This window comes from Vipera ursinii (assembly GCF_947247035.1).
Source record: "Vipera ursinii genome assembly, chromosome: 6".
Classification (NCBI taxonomy): Eukaryota; Metazoa; Chordata; class Lepidosauria; order Squamata; family Viperidae; genus Vipera; species Vipera ursinii.
The window spans coordinates 45,320,306-45,340,861 of record NC_139515.1 but is presented as its reverse complement, the minus strand read 5'-3'; the positions used below and the strand labels follow the sequence as shown (position 1 = coordinate 45,340,861).

General features: G+C 36.7%; 1 protein-coding gene across 1 annotated transcript in view; it reads right to left on the bottom strand.

The window, feature by feature from the left end:
- TRHDE (thyrotropin releasing hormone degrading enzyme) overlaps nt 1-20,556 on the bottom strand; it is a gene marked incomplete at both ends in the record, with an annotated part of 255,621 nt that overhangs the window by 184,262 nt on the left and 50,803 nt on the right. Inside the window, 1 exon segment of the mRNA XM_083365939.1 lies at nt 6,866-6,992. Coding sequence (XP_083222065.1) covers nt 6,866-6,992 — 127 coding nt within the window.

Genomic DNA, 20,556 nt, shown 5'->3' with positions numbered 1-20,556 from the left:
ATATATATATATATATATATATATATATATATATATATATATATATATATATATATATATATATATATATATATATATCTTAATTGCATTTGCACTTAAAGCCCTAATAAGCAGGCATATACCTAGAATGAAGGCTATTGCTAAGCACATTGATTTGTGCTTTAAATTGTAAGTCGCCCTGAGTCTTCGGAGAAGGGCGGGATATAAATGGGATTAAATAAATAAATAAATAAATATCATTTGTTCAATTAATATCCTGTTTTTTCCCACTTTTTTAAAAAAATAATTTCCCATCAGTGTTCAATATGTCTCTATCGCTTATAATTTCTTATAATGTTATATTTAGGTAACCAAAAGCTTCCCTTACCCAAACCTTCTTATCATTTTCATATTTCCGTTCTCATTCCAAAATATAATATTCTAGTTACACATCCTATCTTTCTAGTTATAATAATACTATTTCTAACCATTATCTATTCTCAGCCATGTTCAAACATCTGATTGGTAATATAACATCCCCTCTAATAGGTCAAAGCTTCTGTTTCCTTCAGTCTTGCTCAAGCTTTCTTTCTTTGCCAACTAACTTTCCAAGTCAATGCATTTGAATCATCAAGTAATTCTTCCTCTATTTTTGTGTATATTGTTTGGAATATGAAAAGCAATTTGATTAAAGTATCAGCCCATTGATATTCATTAAACAGCCTCCCTCCTTCTCCAATTCCCACAATTCTCCTAATGGCTCTATCTTCCATTCAGTCAGCTCTTCTTGTTTATCCTCAAGTGTGTTCTGAGATCTTGACAGGTAAGATATTTTTTCCATTTCTGATATTATTGGTACGTCTACGTTTGTCTGAGTCTGACTGTTAGTTCCTTTCTTTAGGTCCTCCATCTTTGGGTCTACTTTCTCTGATTTTCCTTCTATTTTCTGGGTTGCTAGTTCCCTCTTTGTACTTGCTCCTTGCTCCTTGCTCCTTGGTGGAGCAGTGGGCTAATGCCTCCTTAAGTAACACCAGCTGCCTGCTATTAGTGCAGGTTCGCATCCCACGAGACTCAAGGTTGACTCAGCCTTCCATCCTTCCGAAGTAGGTAAAATGAGGACCCAGATTGTTGGGGGCAATAAGCTGACTTTGTAATAATGCCGCTTGGGGTGTGTGTGTGAAAGCCCTAATAAGCAGGCATATACATAGAATGAAGGCTACTGCTAAGCTTGTAAGCCGCCCTGAGTCTTCGGAGAAGGGCGGGATATAAATGGAATTAAAATGGGGAAAAAATGAAAAATTTTCTGAGTTTGTAGATTTAGATTAAAAAAATGTTTTTAACTCCTTTGTGTTATTTTTAGTCTCATCATGAGCTAAGGCAATTGTCTCTTGTATTGACTTTGACATAGAAAGAATTTATTTCTGAAATTTATCAACATTTTCTTGTTGGTATGTCAAGCTGAGGACTTTGGGAACAGGTGTTAGGGATGGTTTTTTACCATATGAAGCTAAGTATGGAACGTCCATTTTGTTTTTTATGTAGTCTTTATAGCCCAATCTATTTAGGGATTTAAAAAGTTTCAGTCAATTGTCATTTGAACTCCAAATTATCCAGCCCACCTCTCAGTCCATCCTTAAGTCTCCACTCAGGAAATATAAGTAAAGTTCCAATTTTTCAAAATTTTCTGTCCAATGAAAAACATCCTTTCTGTCCAGAGAGAAAAGAGCAATTAAAAATTCTTCATCAATCAAAGGTTTATAGTCCAAAGTATTCCATCATCTCAATCAATAATGCATGTTTCTTTTATAGGGAAATAGCTCCATTACTCAGATCTAGAAGTCAGTTAGTATTTAAATTTGTAGTCCAGGCAGGCCAGTTTCTCTGACACACAAATAAGCAGCCCAAGAGGTGTTCCCACCCTTTTCCCAGCTGCAGTCTTCAAAAGTGAAAGTTTCTGAAACCACAAGAGTCTTACTGAAGACTCAGTCTGGGCTTCCAGCCAAGTTTGCTTTGGCCATAATAAATTGTAGTGCTGTAGCTCATCACTAGATTTCATTGACACCGTCTTCCAGCTTTTTACATCCAAACTTATATTACAAGCTTTTTAAGTCTCTTTAAAAAAATAATCTCAAAAGCATTTTCAGTCCCCAAATTTCAAGAGTGTGTGTGTGTGTGTGTGTGTGTGTGTGTGTGTGTGTGTTGATTCCAAATTAATCTTGTAATTTTCTCGGTTTCCCACCAAGCAATTAATTTGCCACTTTTCTTTTCCTGAGGGGATGGGGTGGAAGTTCCCCTTCCCTCTCTCATTGAGGAGGATTCTTTGCTTTGGGCAGTTTTCTCCCAGGAAAAAGTTTTAAAGTCATAAAGAGAGGATAGGGTCTTACCCAGTTCCATCCACATTGCTCAAAAGTTCCTGGGTAATGCTTATTTTCTTCTGTTGTCAGCAGCTTCTGACTGGCCACACAAATGTAGCCAGTCTTTCCCCGACTAGTTTGGAGGGATTCCTCAGATCAAATGGAAGGCCACCACCCTCCCGCAATCAACAAGGGTCCCCTCCTTCTCTGTTGCCTCTTCCAAGCAACTTTCGACCCTTTTTAGGGTCCCCAGTGGGGCAAAATCAAACACAGAAGACAGAGTCCTGTTTTCCTGTGCCCGTCACACCGTGAAGTCAAACCAGAATTCAAGGTCAATGGAGCTTTGTGCAGGCTCATAACTCATGGTTTTTAAATAACAAGATTGTAATAAAGCATTTTCTCCAAGAAAGGAAAAATAAGGGATAATATGTCAAATACATACATTATTTAAAAATACAAATATACTAACTTAAGTTGCTAACCTGAGTGACTAGAAGCAGAAGAATAATGATTTATTCCTTATGTCATTTGAATTCATTGTATAATTTAAATTCTTCTCTAACAACTCCACAAATGTCCCACTCATATTCCTTTTTTGGACCAACTTATAACCTCAAAAAACAATTTCTAGTGTTGGAAAGTTGGATAATATATGTAAACGCATCTACTGAAAAACAGGACATATATTTCTTTGGTAAATTTCCATGAAATTCTATATCTGTAAGAATTAACATTGACACTTGTCAGTTATGGTACTTCTACTAAAAATAAAAACCCACTAGATTACATATCCTGAATGAAACTTTAAATTTACATGCATATGGAAAATATTAGTGGCAGAAAGCATTTTAAATCAATCTGACTAACAAGTGCTAATTGTCCATTAGGTTTGAAAGTACCAGAAGTGACCTTAAGTAATATCTAGGATATTAATTTTTAAACAGTGTAAATCCCACTGTTCATGGACTTTTTTCAAATGGCCATCTGTCATCAACTTATCTCTCCATAATTCTAATTCTGAAATTTCACTGGGTCTTCATCTTGGCCAGATTGAATGCATCACCCTCCCCAGTCTGGTGGGCACAATATAAAACCTTCTTCAGCAACATTTATACTCCTGTGGAGATGGCTATATGGAATCCCTCAGCCAGATGCTCCTTTGTTGCTCTTTGTAAGTACCAGAAAATACTAAAAACAAATACTATTTGGATTAGAAAGGAAAAGTTGTTATAGAAACTGAAGCAAGAATGTAGACATTTCAGTTAACACTGAACATATATGAAATAAAATTTCATTTTCATCCTGGATCCATGGTACTTATTGAAGAATAGCCTCACCATGCCATGAATAACTTAGAAAAATTCATCTCCTTCAGTGCAGTATAATGATATCACTGGTGGTGTATTGGCCTACTGCCAATCTCTTTGCCTAGCATGAAATAAAGCAGTAATAGCTGCCATTCTTATTATTTGAAACCATTGCAGATGTGGAAGGGAGAACTCAATCTTTCCCCAGGACAGCATGAAAATATTCTGTACAAAAACAGGAGGGTTTATCAGCCTGGCTAACAATGCACAAGTATAGCTTTGTATAAGGGAATACAGTGATATTTCCTCTTAAAACAAAAGAAAATATCAAGTGAGATATTAGCCTGGAGACTCTTTTGATATTTGATACTGCACCCACAAGCATGGAGTCCACAACTGAACTGTGAATATAGAAAGGATGTGGCCTTTTCAACCTATATATTTCACCTTTTCCTAAAAACTGTAAGATCTCCCATCACTTTATCCAAACCATAGTTTAGAGGACATTATTTTAGACATTCTTAAAGTTCTACCTGAACTAAGTTAATAGTCCTTAGATATCAGGGTTTAGAGCTGTAGTCATTATTTCCCATCAGAATCTGACATCCAGAAGTCATAATAATTTCTGCTCAAGAAGAGAAGTTATTAAGTTAACAAAAAGGCAATCACCAGCAGCCCTACATGAAAGTGTTACTCTCCTAAATCAAGGGTGAGCACTCAAATATTGTAGAATAAAAGAACTCTAATGAAGACTATCTTTGGTTCAAATACTTCCAAAGATTTGGTCAGTTTTTACTTTAAGCACTTAACCCACTCGGAGTAGCTAAAGCATTTCCAGAATACTCTCAAGAGACCACAGACACTCTAGCAATATATCGTTTTAGTCATTCATCAAAGCTACACAGATTTCAAATTAACCTTTCAACCCATCACTTTGTTCACATGTCTGAATTTTCAGAACAGATACTGTTTTATCTAATTATACTTAAATACTTAAATAAAATATAAGTGCACTTTTATTCTTTCATATGTTGGGAGTGTTCTATTCATGATGGGGTAGTGAAGGAATCACACACATGCTTTGTTGAATTGAAAATAAACCTGAGTAGCAGTGTTTTGTACATACAAAATAATTATATATGCAGACAGTCATACGTAGGACTACTAAAGAGCAAGAAGCCATAAAAGATAATTTGATAAGTACAGTATTTGCATTAGTCAAATTTTAAATACGGTAAACACTTTATGACAAGTATTATAAGAAATACTGATATAAAACATGCTAGTTAGTATATTGTTATGCAATTTCACATTTATTTATTTAGAATACCGTAAATAAATTCCACCCTGCCAGCTTTCACTACTCCGCATGCAAATTTTTGAAAATTCCACATGCATACTGTAAATAATGAAAGTTCATGATAATCTACTGACTTTCTACATATAAATATAGAATATTTACATTAAGTAATCATTTATCGTTAATTTATTGAGACTGCTATTGTTTCTAGCCTTTCCTTTTAACACTACCTAAATAATTTTTGATACAAAATTCAGAAGTGAATTACATCATTTCATTTTTGCTTATAGAGAAATGTTGTGAATGGTTCGGAAACTTCAATAATTAAAATTCCTATTTTCAAATCACATTACTTTCATATGATGTTATTCAATTTGGAAAAAAATGAATATTTCATTCTTCTCAGATAAATTGTTTTTATTTTAACCACATTGAAATTATTATGCCACACAGGCAGAGAAATTACTCTGAAACTTTAAACTGCACCACTGCTTCCTACATACTTATTTAAGAAAATAGAAGGACACAAGAAGAAATAGTGATGAAATATAAATGATTGAAAAAAAGTTACTCTGAAACTGTAAACCTCACCACTGCTTCTTACATACTTAAGAAAAAGAGGAGGACACAAGAAAAAATACTGATGAAATATAAATGACTGGGGGGGGAAATCAACATCCTAAAAGGATCATTACTGCAATCTCCAGACCAGAAATAATTTATTAAATCTTGATTGCCATATGTACTCATGAAGAAAGTTTATTTTTTTCCCAAGTTGGTGTCCTTGGTTTGTTTAAGATGACAATTCTATGTCAAATATCTAGACTACTCCAGGTTGGAGGAACATGCTTTATGAAGTTTTTCAAATTGCCATTTTCCAAGCTTATTCTTTAAAACTTTGAAATGATATTTTGAATTCATACTTGAACATTTTTTACAAGACAAGCATTTTGAACTAGTTTGAAGATGACTTCTTGAACTTCATTACAATTTTAATGAAGTTCAAGAAGTCAACTTAAAACGAGTAAAATATCTTTTGACTAAGCGCAGGATCTTTGCACCAAATATATATACTGTATAACAAAAAGAATTTCTGCCATAGTGTGGTATTAAAAGCAAGAATCAGAAATCCTGACAGCCAATTTCGAATCATGTCCTAAATAAAAATGTATTTGTATTTGTTATGTATATGAATTTGTTATGCAGAAAATGTACAATGCAAGTGCCTTGAAAAACACATTAAACAAATAAATAATATAACTTGATGCTAAAGTAATGCAATTGCAGTAGTTATAATTTCTAGGTAGTATGCCTAGGAATCACAGTCCCAAAACAGCTGGAAGATCCCAGGGAAAGATTGTCTAGAGAATATACTGAAAGATTATATTTAATTGAATCATAAAAAATGAAACAGTTGCATTTATTCTACTAGTCTTCCAAACTTCTAAAGTTCTAAATATAAGTTTCTTTTTGCAAATTACAAAGATATGTTTTATTTTTAGCTTTCTGACATTGCTAGAAGATTTTTCTGCCTAATGTTATGACAAAAGTTTATGAAAACTTAAGCACAATACAAATGACAAAGCAGTAAACCACATCTTATAAAATGATTAAACTGTCCATTTGCAACATTACCAGTCAGAGTAACGTCTGCCACAACATTACTCATAAGTTAAGAATGGTGGTACCTTGCAGATATGTGCTTTAAAAAAGGAAGGTCTGAATTCCAGAAGTTAAAATCCCTAGGGTTGAGCATTAGAATATAGTATTGTAGGTCTGCTAATAATATGTTTCCTAGATCTTGGCCCCATAGATTCCAAAACAAGTGAAGATCCAAACATTATACTTTGACTTTCTTCAACCTAGAACAACAGTAATCCATTTTATTCTTCTTGAAAAGCTCAGTTTTAACTGGAAAAACCTACCTAATTTTGGCAAGGAATAGGGTATTTTGAAGTAATCTTCATAGAACTCAATTAATCTCCGTGTAATGTTTAAAGCATAGTCCCCGGATCCTCTTCTAATGGCATCAGGTCTTGCATACAATCGTACCTGTTGGAAACAAAAGAAAACAAAATAAAAGCTCAGTCATTATATTTTCAGGATTGCTGAAGTGATCAAAGCATTGGTTGTGTGTGTATGTGTAAGTGTAGGTGTAGGTGTATGCATATGTGTACATTCTGTCATAATTCTATCATATCAGGATAGATTATTTAATTGTAATAATACATGTTCACAATTAAATGTAAACAACATTAAAATTGCCCACTATAAGAACTGTAGTAATATATTATATACTGTAATATATCCTGCCAATTACACAGATTTTTATTTATGTTTTATGAAATATGAATATTAATTAAATATGAATATTAATTAAATATGAATATTTCATACATTTATTGTTAGAAACAGAAAAATGGGCTGGAAAATTTTCTACAGAAAATTTACTAGTATCAAAAATTTCCTTGGAATATTTCCCCCTTCAGATTAAGTTGGCACTTTCAAAGCTTTATGTGGTGTTACTCTTTTTTTTTTTACTGTTGCTCAGTATTCTTTACAACTTTCTGACAAAATCTTTTTTATTACATCAAAACTTTCTTAAAAATGTACTGTTCAAACCTCTTAAATAAACTAGTTTTAATTTCTTCATATTAAATAATATGACAATTTACAAATTATACTGTAGATATTGAAATGAATATACAAATTTGTATCTCTCACCTGTATGGGAATATTTTCCAGTCTAATTTACATCTTTGAATAGAAATATATTGGAAGGGCTATTTGATCAGTTCAAAGGCCTTTGCCAGTTCTTAATGAACAACCAGGTGTCTACATTATAAACAAGATAAGAAGGCAGTAGCTTTCTTGGAATATTAACAATAGCAGCAGCAGAAACGTTAGAAATGCTTCCTTAGATTTAAGGGGTGGGCACTGTCACAAACTAGAAACTATTAATAGTTTCATTCTCTATTAATTCATCTAATCAGCTGAAAACAGGTGAATTAACACAATATCTGATGCAGTGAATTTTAGTTTTACCATATGCTGAATAAAAATAATGCTACTTCTTGTCAGTCCTGAATCTATGCATTTAACTTCAAGGGATGATCTCAAATTCTAATTCTGACAGAGGGAGGTGATTTTTCATGGCATGCATAATTTTAAATATCTTTACAACATTCACACATTGCCCAATTTTTTACTAAGAAAGAAATTCTAAACTATTTCTTCATAAGGGAACTATTCTTCTCCCCTACTAATTTTTCCTGCCCTTTCTAGCTTTCCAATATTATTTCTTAATGATATTAGAAAATGGAGAAACTGCAAATATCCAGACTGTCATTAGGCAGCATCAGTGAATTTTCTGTTTCTGTAGTGATTGTCCTAGATTTTTGCAGCCCAGGTATATGAATCTAAAGCAAACCACAGCAGAAAAGTATATAAGGTCATTTTTTTATATTGGCATTATTACATTTGTATTCTACTGTGTTTCTCAAAAGTAAGACCTACCCTGAAAATAAGCCCTAACTTTATTTTTGGGGGTAGGCCTAATATAAGGCCTACACCCAAAATAAGCCATAGTTTGGGGGCGGGGCCCACACCTAAAAAGCTAGGGCGGGGTGGGGAGAGGTGGAGGTGAAGCTGCCCCACATGCCGCGCATCCACTTACCGTTGCAGCCAGGCCTCCCATGAATTGACACCTGCCTCTCCTCACTGGCCCACTTCTTTTACGGCATCCCCCAGCCTGCATTTTGTTGTCAGAGGCCTTTCCAGAAGGCCTCTGACAGCAAAATGCAGGCCGGAGCTTCATTCTCAGCTGCAGAGGCATTTCTATGCTGCCCCATGAGGTGAGTAGAAAAGACACCCCACCTCACCCCAGAAATAAGACCTAGTGTCTCTTTTGGAGTCTTAGCTACCCAGGGTCTTATTTTCGGAGAAACATGGTATTTCCTAATTATTCGAAGCAAGAATTTGTGGGATTTTTTTTTAATATTGGCTTTTTACTTGGTTGACATTTTATAGTATTATCTTCCATTATTTCTTATCCCTTTCTTGATCCATTGCCAACTCATTTGTTGTTTCTTTGTTTGAGAATTAAAGGATAATCAATGAGTATACAGCCAATGTGAGTGACAACCAAAAGTCAAAAAGCAGAATATGGATCCATACTTTCCTCTTTAAAAATCTGCATTACTGAACATCAAAATGCCTGTTAAAAGTGCCATAAATCAAGTTCAAAATTATCACTGTATTATCTGAGTGCCTACTACCCTTTGCTACAGCTTCCTTGAGTGTACTATAAGCCAAGGAACTTGCCAAGGAATGTGAGACTTTGTGCTATATGCCTACCAAACTCTTTTATCCTTGTGACCAGTGATAACAACAGTTCGCAATTGTATAGATAATGGAAAAGGCCAAAGAATACCAAATACTTTATTGACTGCAGAAGGACTATTGTGTCAACTATATCAAACTGTGAAATATCATTATTATAATAGAAATCCCAGAACATCTTATTGCCCTCTCGTGTCAAGTGAGGTTAGGAAGGTCAAGAGACAGGCACTCCAAGGATTCCAGGAATGGTCTTTATTGTAGTAAGGTAATAACAGGATCTTGAAAGCCTATTCAAGTTTTTTCTGCCCCATCTTGGAATAAACAGTCAAAGTCAGGTTACTTTGAGTTTCTTCCTCATGGTTTCTCCTTTTGCAGAACTGTATAATCTTTTTTGACAGTCTTCCCTTCCTTTACTACTTTGAAGGTTAGAACTATACTTCTTTACATCATGAGAATTGTCTACCCAGGATAGGGAGCTGCAATCCAGATGGAACATAGCAAAACAAACAGACTCCAAATTATCAAAAGAGTGAAACAAGGCTGCATTTTTTATTTGTTTATTTATATGTTCTATATATGGAACATACCATGAGAGAGACTGAATTAGAAGAATAGCAAAAGGAAACCAATGTGTATTTCAATGACTGAAAAAAAACCAAACCTTTTGATTACACCAAACATGTCAAGGTGTACAATGTCCTTAGGAAAATGAGAATTCCAAAACATTTTGTTGTCTCAAATGAAATTTCTGCACAGAAAACCATAGTCCAGGTAAAACATGGTGAAACAGATTGACTCCAAGTTGGCAAATGAATGAGACAAAGTTCTATATTTCTTATGCTATTCAATCTGTATGTTGAATATATAATAAGAGAACCTAGGTTCGAAGAAGATGAGCATAGTTTTAAAATTGGAGAAAGAAACATCAATAACCTGTACTATGCTGATGATACTACTCCAAAGCCAAATGCAAAGGCTTTCCAAGTTTCAGTAATAAAAATCAGCATCATGGGGAAGAAATTGCACAATGATTAAATAGAAAAAAAGATCAAAACAAAGACAAAACAGCAACCAACCTTGGAATACACAGTGAAGACTTTGATAAATTGTAGTTAGATTATCTTTTGCCAACGTATAAAAAGTCATGGTAATAAATAGCATAAAAACAAAAATACCATCCCTGGGTGAAGGGAGGATAAAATTGAGCAATTGGGACAAATCTCTGGTCCCCTGTGAGCCCCAGGCCTGGCAGCATAATCAGGATTTGAGGGCTTTATGAAAAATAAAAACAGATGGGAGTAATCTAATTTCAAGGAGACCACAGCAGAAAAGGCTTGTTTCCGGGACCCATCAGACATACCATGTTTCCCGGAAAATAAGACCCGGTCAATATATATATTGCCTCCAAAAGAGGCAATAGGTCTTATTTTTGGGGGATGTCTTTTTTCCTGACACCTGCCTTGCCTCGAAGTGACAGCACCAACAGTCCCATCCAGCAGGAAGCTGCATGGCTACCAGCACACTTCTGCAGCCACTCACACTCAAAGCAGGAGGCCGCATGGCCTGCCACACTATGCAGCCACCACGAGGTGAGTCAAGTGGAGGAGGGGGTGGAGCTGCCCCAAGAATCCAGTAGGTGCCCAAACACTTTTCCCCTGAACAGAGATCTGACGGAGACTGAAAACTTTGTCTGCTTGCAAATGGGACACTTGGAGATGGAGCTAATTGCTCCGTTTCAAAGCACCCCATTCGTAAGCAGACGGAGCTTCCAGTCTCAGTCAGATCTCTGTTAGGGAGAAAAGTGTTTGGGCACCTATGGGGCACTTGAGAACAGGTCAAATTGCTTTATTCCCAAGTACCCCATAGGCACCCAAGCACTTCTTCCCTGCCTATGCCTTCACTCTGTACCAACTCTGTGCCAAGGGGCTGGCAGGCTACACTGCTGCTGGACACCATCAGCCCACACACACTCACTACCATTTGTGCTGGGCACACATCACCCGGGCTTATTTTTGGGGTAGGGCTTATATTAGGCCTATCCCCAAAAAATCAGGCTAGGGCTTATTTTCGGAGTGGGTTTTATTTTCAGGGAAACAGGGTAGCAAATATCTGCAGCACACCTTCTCTATGAGATTTGATGGGATAGTCTGATGTAATGAGATAGATAATCCCATGCCATGAAGGGCTTTAAAAGTTAAGAAGCACCTTGAATTGGATCCAGAAGTTAATTGGCAGATGTAGCCTGCAGAGCAGAAGTGTAACATGCATTGCCCTAACAGTACATATAATTGAGCATGCCACCTCATTCTGTACTAGCTGATATTTCTAAATATTGTTCAGGGGCAGTCCCATGCAGGCACATTGTAGTAATCCAATCTGCAGACATGAATGACAGTAAGCAGAGCCGGCTGATCCAGGAAGAAGCACAGCTGGCATACTAGATGAAGCTATGTAAATCCCCTCCTAGCCATGACTTCAACTTGTTCATCAAGCAGGAGTTCTGTCTAGGAGGGTCTCCAGATTGCACACTGGGCCTATCTGGGGTAGTGCAACCCTATCCAGCATCAAAGATGCCATGGTCCTGAAATCAGTGGGCCCTGAAAACTAAAGCCAATCAGTCTTGCCAGGGTTCAGCTGAAGCTAGTTGTTCCCCATCCAGACCCTCACAGCCTCCAGACATCAGGATAAAATGTTCCTGACATCACTTAATTTGCCAGAGGTGGAGATATATAATTGGATTTCATCAGTACATAGTTCAGACATGTCAAACTCACGACGTCATGTGACGTTGTGCAACGTATCAGGAGAGTTTTGCTATTTCCGGCAATGGGGTGGGCGCGGCTGCCAGATGACAGGTCCGGCCCATGGGCCAGCATTGACACCCCTGACATAGATGATACCTCAATTCATAGTGATGGATGAGTTCATCCAGCAACCTCATGTAAATATTAAAAGGAGAGGAGAAAGCACCAAGCCCTATGGCCAAGGGCAAGACTTTTCCTTCCTAATCACCACCAACTAGAATGAACTCTAAAGGTAGAAGGTGCTGTCCACCTCCAACTCTCTGAGCCAATCCAGAAAAAATACCATGTAGTATTTTTTAAGTTGATAAGATATTTTGTACAATTTATCCATCCCCCCCAAAAAAATTTAGTAGTGTTAATGGAACCATATTTAGTTCCTCCACTTCTTAGAAGTTTTCCCTTTTGTAGTTAAAAGTGATTGTGCTAGACCTTCCTAGCATTTGCCATTTTCATGTATGCTAAATGTAACAGCATTATGATCATTGTTTTCTTGTAATTTCATAACACTTCCTTCATACACTAGTTCACGGCCACAACTCGAGGCTAAATCTAGGATTGTCTCCTCTCAGGTTGATTTCAACACAACTGTTTTAAGAAACAAGCATTTAAGTTATCTATAAATGGGGTTTCTTTGTTGGGGCTTGGGTCAATCTATGTAAGGATAATGGTAGTCCTCATTTATTACAAAATTTCTCCTTTGATACCTCCCTGATTACTTTTGCCATTACAAGATAATTCTCAACATTTTGATCAGGCGGATGATAGACCAGCCATAAAGCTAGTTTACATTTGAGGCAAATACTATACTGCCACCTTTAGTGAATCTATGGTGGATTCTTGTCTTTGAATATTTTCTAGTATATTAGATTATATAACCTTCTTTGAGACCTGAATATTTTTATTTTGAATGGAGGGATGATGGGCCATGAGACACCTTTTATGGAGCTTTTGAAAATGCTAATGCATCACCCCTACTCCATTCACCCTTCCCTAAGAAAATAAAACTTTCAGTTCAGCCCTAAAATATTCAGACACAAGTATGTTGATTAAACTGTAAACGTATACTGTCAAAAACAGCTCTGGGAAACAAAGCCAAAAGAAAATGACAGGGAAAATGACACATCAAATGAAACCTTTATTCCAGGGGTCCCCAACACCCTTGAGCCATTCAGAACTGGGCCGTGGAAGTTATGGGCAAGCATGCACACACACATGCACATCCCCTCTCCTCCCCCCATACCGGGCCACAGTGTCAGTAAGGTTGAGGAACTCTGCTTTATTCCACCACCCACCACCTCCTCCATCCTTTATCTTCTCAGTACACCCTGATCCTTGTATTATTACTTCATCTTCTCTGACCTCTCTAATCACATGGCAAATCACATTTATTTGTTTTTATTTATTTAAAGAAAATTTATATGTCTGCCCAACTCTGGGAAGCTTACAAAGATAAAAATCTTATATAAAAAAACAATAAAAAGCAACGACCCCTTCCACTTCCCCAGTGACACACACACATATACACACATTGTGTGTGTATGTATGTGTGTCTGTTTGTGTGTGTGTGTGTGAAGGTAGGTAGGTAGACAGGCAGGCAGGCAGGTAGGTAGATACTACTGTATCCAGTGCTTTTTTTCTCATAGAATGCTCAGAATGGAGTTCCGGCACCTTTTTTGGATGGAACCTTCTAGGGTAGGCAAGGTGGTTTGTATGACATGTGTGAGTTCCTGCACCTTTTTCTTTTACAAAAAAAGCACTGACTGTATCCAATATATATTCTAACTGGCATATATCTCCAGTACCATTGTTGGGAGAATAAACACATCTATGACACATATAACCATCAACTTCAGTTTCAACAATCTCTGATTTGCCAGGCAAATCTCAAAATAGAGATACAAAAAAAGCCACTTAAACTTTCTCTGCCCTCATTTGACATTTAGGCTGAAATTGTTTAAGAGTGCCTCTCTGGCACTGGCAAAAAACACATAAAACAGAATACCCTCAAAATAAGGCTTTCATCACATTACTACAACCCACTCAGAACCTCTCATAAAAATCATCTAGGAGACGATCAAACATATCTAAGATCTTCATGCCCCACAGAGCAAGGGACAATTTTCCTTCCCAGACCTCCCACGTCCACAGGAAAGAAACATCTTAAATTTACATGTCTAAAATGCCTCACATCAAAGTCCATAGCTTCATGATGAAACCCCATCATTACTATGCTGTAAGTATGTCTACTCGTAGCTTTCTAAAATTTGTTTCGTAGCTTTGATTGCTGTATTCTATGTTAATGTGATCAAAAAGATTACCCAATTCTTCAGGCAGCCATACAGTCTGTTTATTTACCTAGCTCATAATCAGACCAAGAAAATTCTTATAACATCACAATAAACAGTTTGTGCCTTAATGGACAGGTTTTGCTGGTCTCCATTACTAAATGAATCTTAGGGAGGAACATTTTTCCAAAAATACCTATACACCATGTTCTTTTTCAAATATTGTTGGCAAACCTTTTTTTAAACCACATGTCTCCTTTACCATCTCCTAACTCTCATAGTCACCTGTCTTCTTCTGATATCTTCTTTCTTCAAGGCCATTCCTTTCCCTGATGACATTACTGGCAATGGGGCAAGCCGTTAAAACCCAAGAGATCTAATCTACACATTTCTCTTGCTTACTAAACATGATCAGCTCAGATGGGACTTCAACTTCAAGCAATGGAAGGATACCATTGCACTGAACACAGCGTGTACATCTATGGAATAAACTGAAAAGTGACCCTGTTGATTTTTCTCTACCTTCATATGAATTACTGTTGATAACTAGGTTTTGTTCTTCAGAAAATGTCCAAACTGAAAAATAGTGTCTGCAATATACTTTGACAAAGCAGAGGTCACAAGATTTTTCTTAGTCACTAAACTCAACTTATGCTTTATTTCTAGAGATAGGAGGTTAATGTGCTCTCCCCTTTTTCCCCTCCTTGATCATGTTTGTGTCCTTTTCTCTCACTCTGGTCATACATCTGCACCCTGTGCTAGTAATTACAAGTGCAGAAGGTCAGACGTAGATCAGAGTTATTTATGGCATCTAAAAGTATCACCAGACTGCAGGAATGGGACAGACCATGTAAAACAAACAAGTTCAGAAGCCAAGGTTCCATGCTGACAAATCCAAAATCTAGGAATCAGAACAGGATTACTGTCTTATACCAATCTAAAAATCGGTCAGGTAAGAAGAAGCAGCAAGATTCAAGAGATCAGATCTAATTTAGGAAAGCTGTTTGCCAACAAAAGTCTGATTTCCAAACCGTTCTTTTATAGCAGTGACTTGAGTATTTCTATTTTCCCTGAGAAACAACTCTTTCTTTTGAAGTGATTCATTGAATATTGCCCTCAGGGGATATCTACGTATGTTTAATTGCTTGAACTTTCTAAATAGCAAAGGCTTTTCTCTCAAACTGTAGGCTGTATAACTCAGCCTGCTTCTGCAGTAGGCAGCTGCTTATCTGATTGCTCTGGACTTAGGAGCTAAGATATAGGTATCTAAGATGTAGATATCCGGCCCATGGGTACTTGAAGTCAGAGCTTGTCAGTCTCTGCTTATTCAAAGTCTAACTCATCAGCCATGCAAATAACACTACACTCTTCCCAAAGACTTCTAGCTAGGACTGAGCTGGTAGTTGAACAATATGATTCTATGCACTAGCAAATCAATTGTAAATAGCTGTAGCCATGATCTTGACTCTCAGACAATGGGTTTAACATGCAAGCAAACTTTCATTCCTTTAGCCAGAAAAAAAAGTCTCACACATTCAGTCAAAGAACACTTCTTAAATACAATCGTTCAACTCCATAAATTTGCCAACATTTTTGCAAACCATGTTTTTGCCTTCTTAGTCACTTGTTCTGCCACAAGGTTCTAGCTACTATTGTCTGAAGAATACTGGCAGATTATCAGTCCAAAAAAATACTTAAGTCCAGACACCATGTAGATAAGGGATGCACAATTTCTGTCAGCTTAGATATCAGGTTTTGCATAGTATGTTATGGGGCAAAACTGGACAAGGATAGACTTCATTTTGGAAAGCTTATATTTTGCTCAATTTCCCCTAAACTCCAAAAAGGTAAATAGGGATTCAAATTTGGAGTTGAGCCACTCTTTATCTTTGTCATAGCCCATGATATCCATTTATAATATCAACAGATAACATTAGAATTTGAATAATATTATCAGGGCATATATGTAAGGGCAGAAAGTAAGATTAATAAAAATATTTTTGAAGAAAAAGATCCCATCCTTTTCTTTCATATTGATTTCCTCTCCACCAATTCCATCCCAGTTTATACAGTCTCAAAAAAAAGTTTAAGTTATTTGTAAAATTTGGCAGGAACTAAGGAGAAGACACAGAAAGATGACTGTGAATTCTATAATCATTTATTTATATTTACAATGAGGGATGTACTGTATTTATATATTGTTTCTGCTCTTCTGTGTGGAGTTAAAATGTAATCAAATGAACCTAAAGCCAACTCTGCCTGTAACTACCTGCCTTAGTTACAGTTGCTATGGGAATGAAGATTCAGGTTGACAACTTTTAAAATAAATTAATAAATAAACAGAAAGAGGTCAGTGGCTGGCAGCTGGATATTAATTGTAGGAAGACCAGAAATAAGAAATGAAGGAAACAGAGCTGAAAGCTAAGGCTGTATTGATGGAAGTGATGTGTTCTATAATTAAAAGAGTGGTTTTATAAGTAACCTTCCTTCCTGAAATCATCAAAAGAAGGTGCTGTTTAGAGTCATCAGTCATTACAAATAAGATAACAGAAGTTCTACATCCTTTCAGCTGTGGTACCAAATGCCTTGCTGATTTGGAAGGGAGAAAAGTATGCTATTTCAGGGAGTTTATGTTTGAGACTGCTGCTTTGGGATTTTAAGTAATCCATTTTATATATTTTTTTTCTTTTTGTGATCTCATAATGTGGAATTTTGTAATATTTTGTAATATTTTAGAGTATGAGCTACATTATGTTTTTAAGAGAAACATTATTCTACAGAAAAAATTGAAGTTGGAAAAAAAATAAACTAAATAGTGTGTGTGTGTGTGTGCGTTGCTATTTTATAAACAAAATCTCAGAATAACAGCAGATAAAATGTTGTTAGGATGTTTAAATGACTACTAGTGTAACAGACCGGAATAACAGAGTCAGAAAGGACATTGGAGATCATCTAGTCCAGGGGTCAGCAAACAGTGAAAGAGCCACTCGGAACCGGTTCCCTCACAAAAGGAAAAACTGGGAGCCGCAAAAAATGTGTGTGCATGCACGTACATGCGCGCATGTGCAGAACAGGGTTTGACTGAAGAGTGGAGCCAAGGCAAGATATGCACCCACCCTGCATATTTGAATTGATTGGTTGAACTTTTTTAGTCCCACTTTTTTTTTTTTTTTTGACTGCACATGGCAGAGGACTGGGAGCCGCAGGAGACGTCTGAAAGAGCCGCATGCAGCTCCGGAGCCGCGGGTTGAAGACCTGTGATCTAGTCCAATCCCCTGCTCAAGCAGGAAACCTGACACAATTCTAGACAAGTGGTTGTCCAATCTCTTCTTACAAACCTCCAATGATGGACCAACAACTTCTGAATACAAGCCGTTCCAGTGATTAATTGTTCTGTCAGGAATTTTCTCCTTAGTTCTAGGCTGATTCTCTTCTGGATTAGTTTCCATCCATTGCTTCTTGTTCTGCCTTCAGGTGCTTTGAAGAATAGGTTGACCCCCTGTTCTCTGTAACACTATCATGTTACCCCTAGTCCTTCTTTTCATTAAACTAGACATACCCAATTCCTGCAACCATTCTTCATATTTTTTAACCTCCTTTAACCTTTCTAGTTAAACGTTCTAGTGCTGTTTATAACAACTACACTGGTTACAAAATCATCATCAAATTGGTCACCTAGGATCTGTACTAGCACAGCAATAACTTGTTGATAGGTGAGAACAATGTTAGCTATGATATTCCTATACGGTGAATGCTGCATCAACTGCCATATTTTCTAAGCAAATCCAAAAAAGGTATATAAAGCCCTTCCATGACTTTTGTCCTTGTTACCTACAGGCATTCCCTGGTTTATGTAATCACCAACCTACATTAACTCAAAATCAAAACTGTACAGTAAAGATGTCAATATTCAATATACGATAGAAGGTATTAGCTATGTACAAGAACCTCTAATAGTAAAGGTTGAAGTTAAATCAGTACTCCAGTCAGTGGGTAGTGGGTAGGCTATAGAAATTGGTGGAATATTCATGGAAATAAGGCAAGCATCAGAATAAGAATCAGTAAAAGTACTAACCAAGCTGTACCACTAAATCTGGAGATTGATACAGAGGTTAGTAAACTGAAGGAGTACAATCTACATTCCAATATTAAAAAAAGCAAACTATCAGAGCATGCAAACTATCATGCATGCAAACTATCATGGTAACCAAATAAACTTCAAGATTATCTAATAGTGAGAACCCTACATGGTAATAGGAAAGGCAGAAACATTATTTCTAATGCATGCTGTATAATTGAAAAAGTAAAAGAATATGAAAAATAAGTCAATATATAATTCATTGATTATAGAAAGGCCCTTGATTTGGTTGCTCATGTTAAGATGTAGATGTCTGAGATCTCTTTGCCCTCATGCAAAATACACATTTCCACAGAACTTGGTGAACCAGACTGGCTCCAGGTTGACAAACAAGTGAGACAAGATATACATACTCTTCCCCTTATTTATTCAACCTGAATATATTAAGAGAAGATAGATTGGAAGAAGATCTGCAAGGTTTTAAAACTGGAGGAAGAAACATCAATAATCTGTGCTATGCTGGTGACACTACTCTGATAGCCAAAAATGTAAAAGATCTGCAAATTGTAGGAATAAAAAACAAGAACCACAGTAAAAACATAAAATTAGAATTAAATTTAAAGACCAAACTAATGAGAACACATAGTGCAAACAGTTTTAGAACTGATAGCAAAGATATAGCAATAGTAGGTAGCTTCTGTCTTTTAAGATCAATCATCAACAATAAAGAAGCAAACAGTCAAGAAATGTGCCAAAGACTAGAACTTAGCAGAGTATTTGTAAAGGCCTTTGAAAAGATATTAAGATGCCATGATTCCATACTATAAAGATCATAATAGTGCACATAACAGTATTCCCTGTAACACTCTATAGAAGTAAATACTGTATATTACTTTGATGATGCAGGGTATAAAAATTATTGACACCTGCTCAAATGATCATCCTTTAGACCACAGGTCTGTAACCCGCGGCTCCGGAGCCGCATGCGGTTTTTTCAGCCGTCTCCTGCGGCTCCCAGTCCTCTGCCATGTGCAGTCCAAAAAAAAAAAAGTGGGACTAAAAAAGTTCAACCAATCAATTCAAATATGCAGGGTAGGTGCATATCTCTCCTTGGCTCCACTCTTCAGTCAAACCCTGTTCTGCGCATGCGCGCATGTATGCGCATGTGCACACATTTTTTTGCGGCTCCCAGTTTTTCCTTTAGTGAGGGAACCGGTTCCGAGTGGCTCTTTCACTGTTTCAGGTTGCTGACCCCTGCTTTAGACAATTATCAGCTCTTTGGAGAAGCTCAAATGCTGGGAAAGGTGAAAGGAAAAAGGATGACCAGCAGAAAGATGGATAGATTCTATTATAGTAATGATGGGTGCACATGACCCACAGACTGGGAAGCCCTGACATAGTGTATATTCATTAGGAGAACCATGCCAGAATGGGAAGGGTGTTAATAATGATAGAAATAATCCATCTATTGTACGATTTCCTTTTGATTTTCAAGTGTAACCAGGTCTATTTCTATGTTCCATCTTAATAAGCAGATGTTAGCCCTCCCAGGTAAAACAGGAAACACAACCAGATGAGTCCCAAAGGTGCTTTTTTCATGAGGCAACTGGACTTTCTTGTGTGTTTTTTTCTTTGAAGACGTTTCGCTTCTCATCCAAGAAGCGTCTTCAGCTCTGACTGGATGGTGGGGAACAGCAAGATTTATACTCCTTGCAGATAACTGGTCATTTGCATTTTTTTAAAAGAGTGCCATTCCCCACCATCCAGTCAGAGCTGAAGAAGCTTCTTGGATGAGAAGCAAAAAATCTTCCAATAAAAAAAAACAAGAAAGTCCAGTTGCGTCATAAAAAAGCACCTTTGGGACAACCATGACCTGGATGACTGAGAATCTCCATAGACAACCGGATGAGCTAATTCTACTTTATTGTGAGACTACATTAACAGAATCTTGCCTAACTGAAAGTACAAATCTCTTCCCATGAATTTTAACTGCCTGATCCACCAGGGTGGGTCTTTATCTGGCCATTAAGCATATCTCTTCTCTCATTGTTTACTAGCTATCATCTCTTACCTTCATTCCTCAAGGTCACTCTTACATGCCATTACAT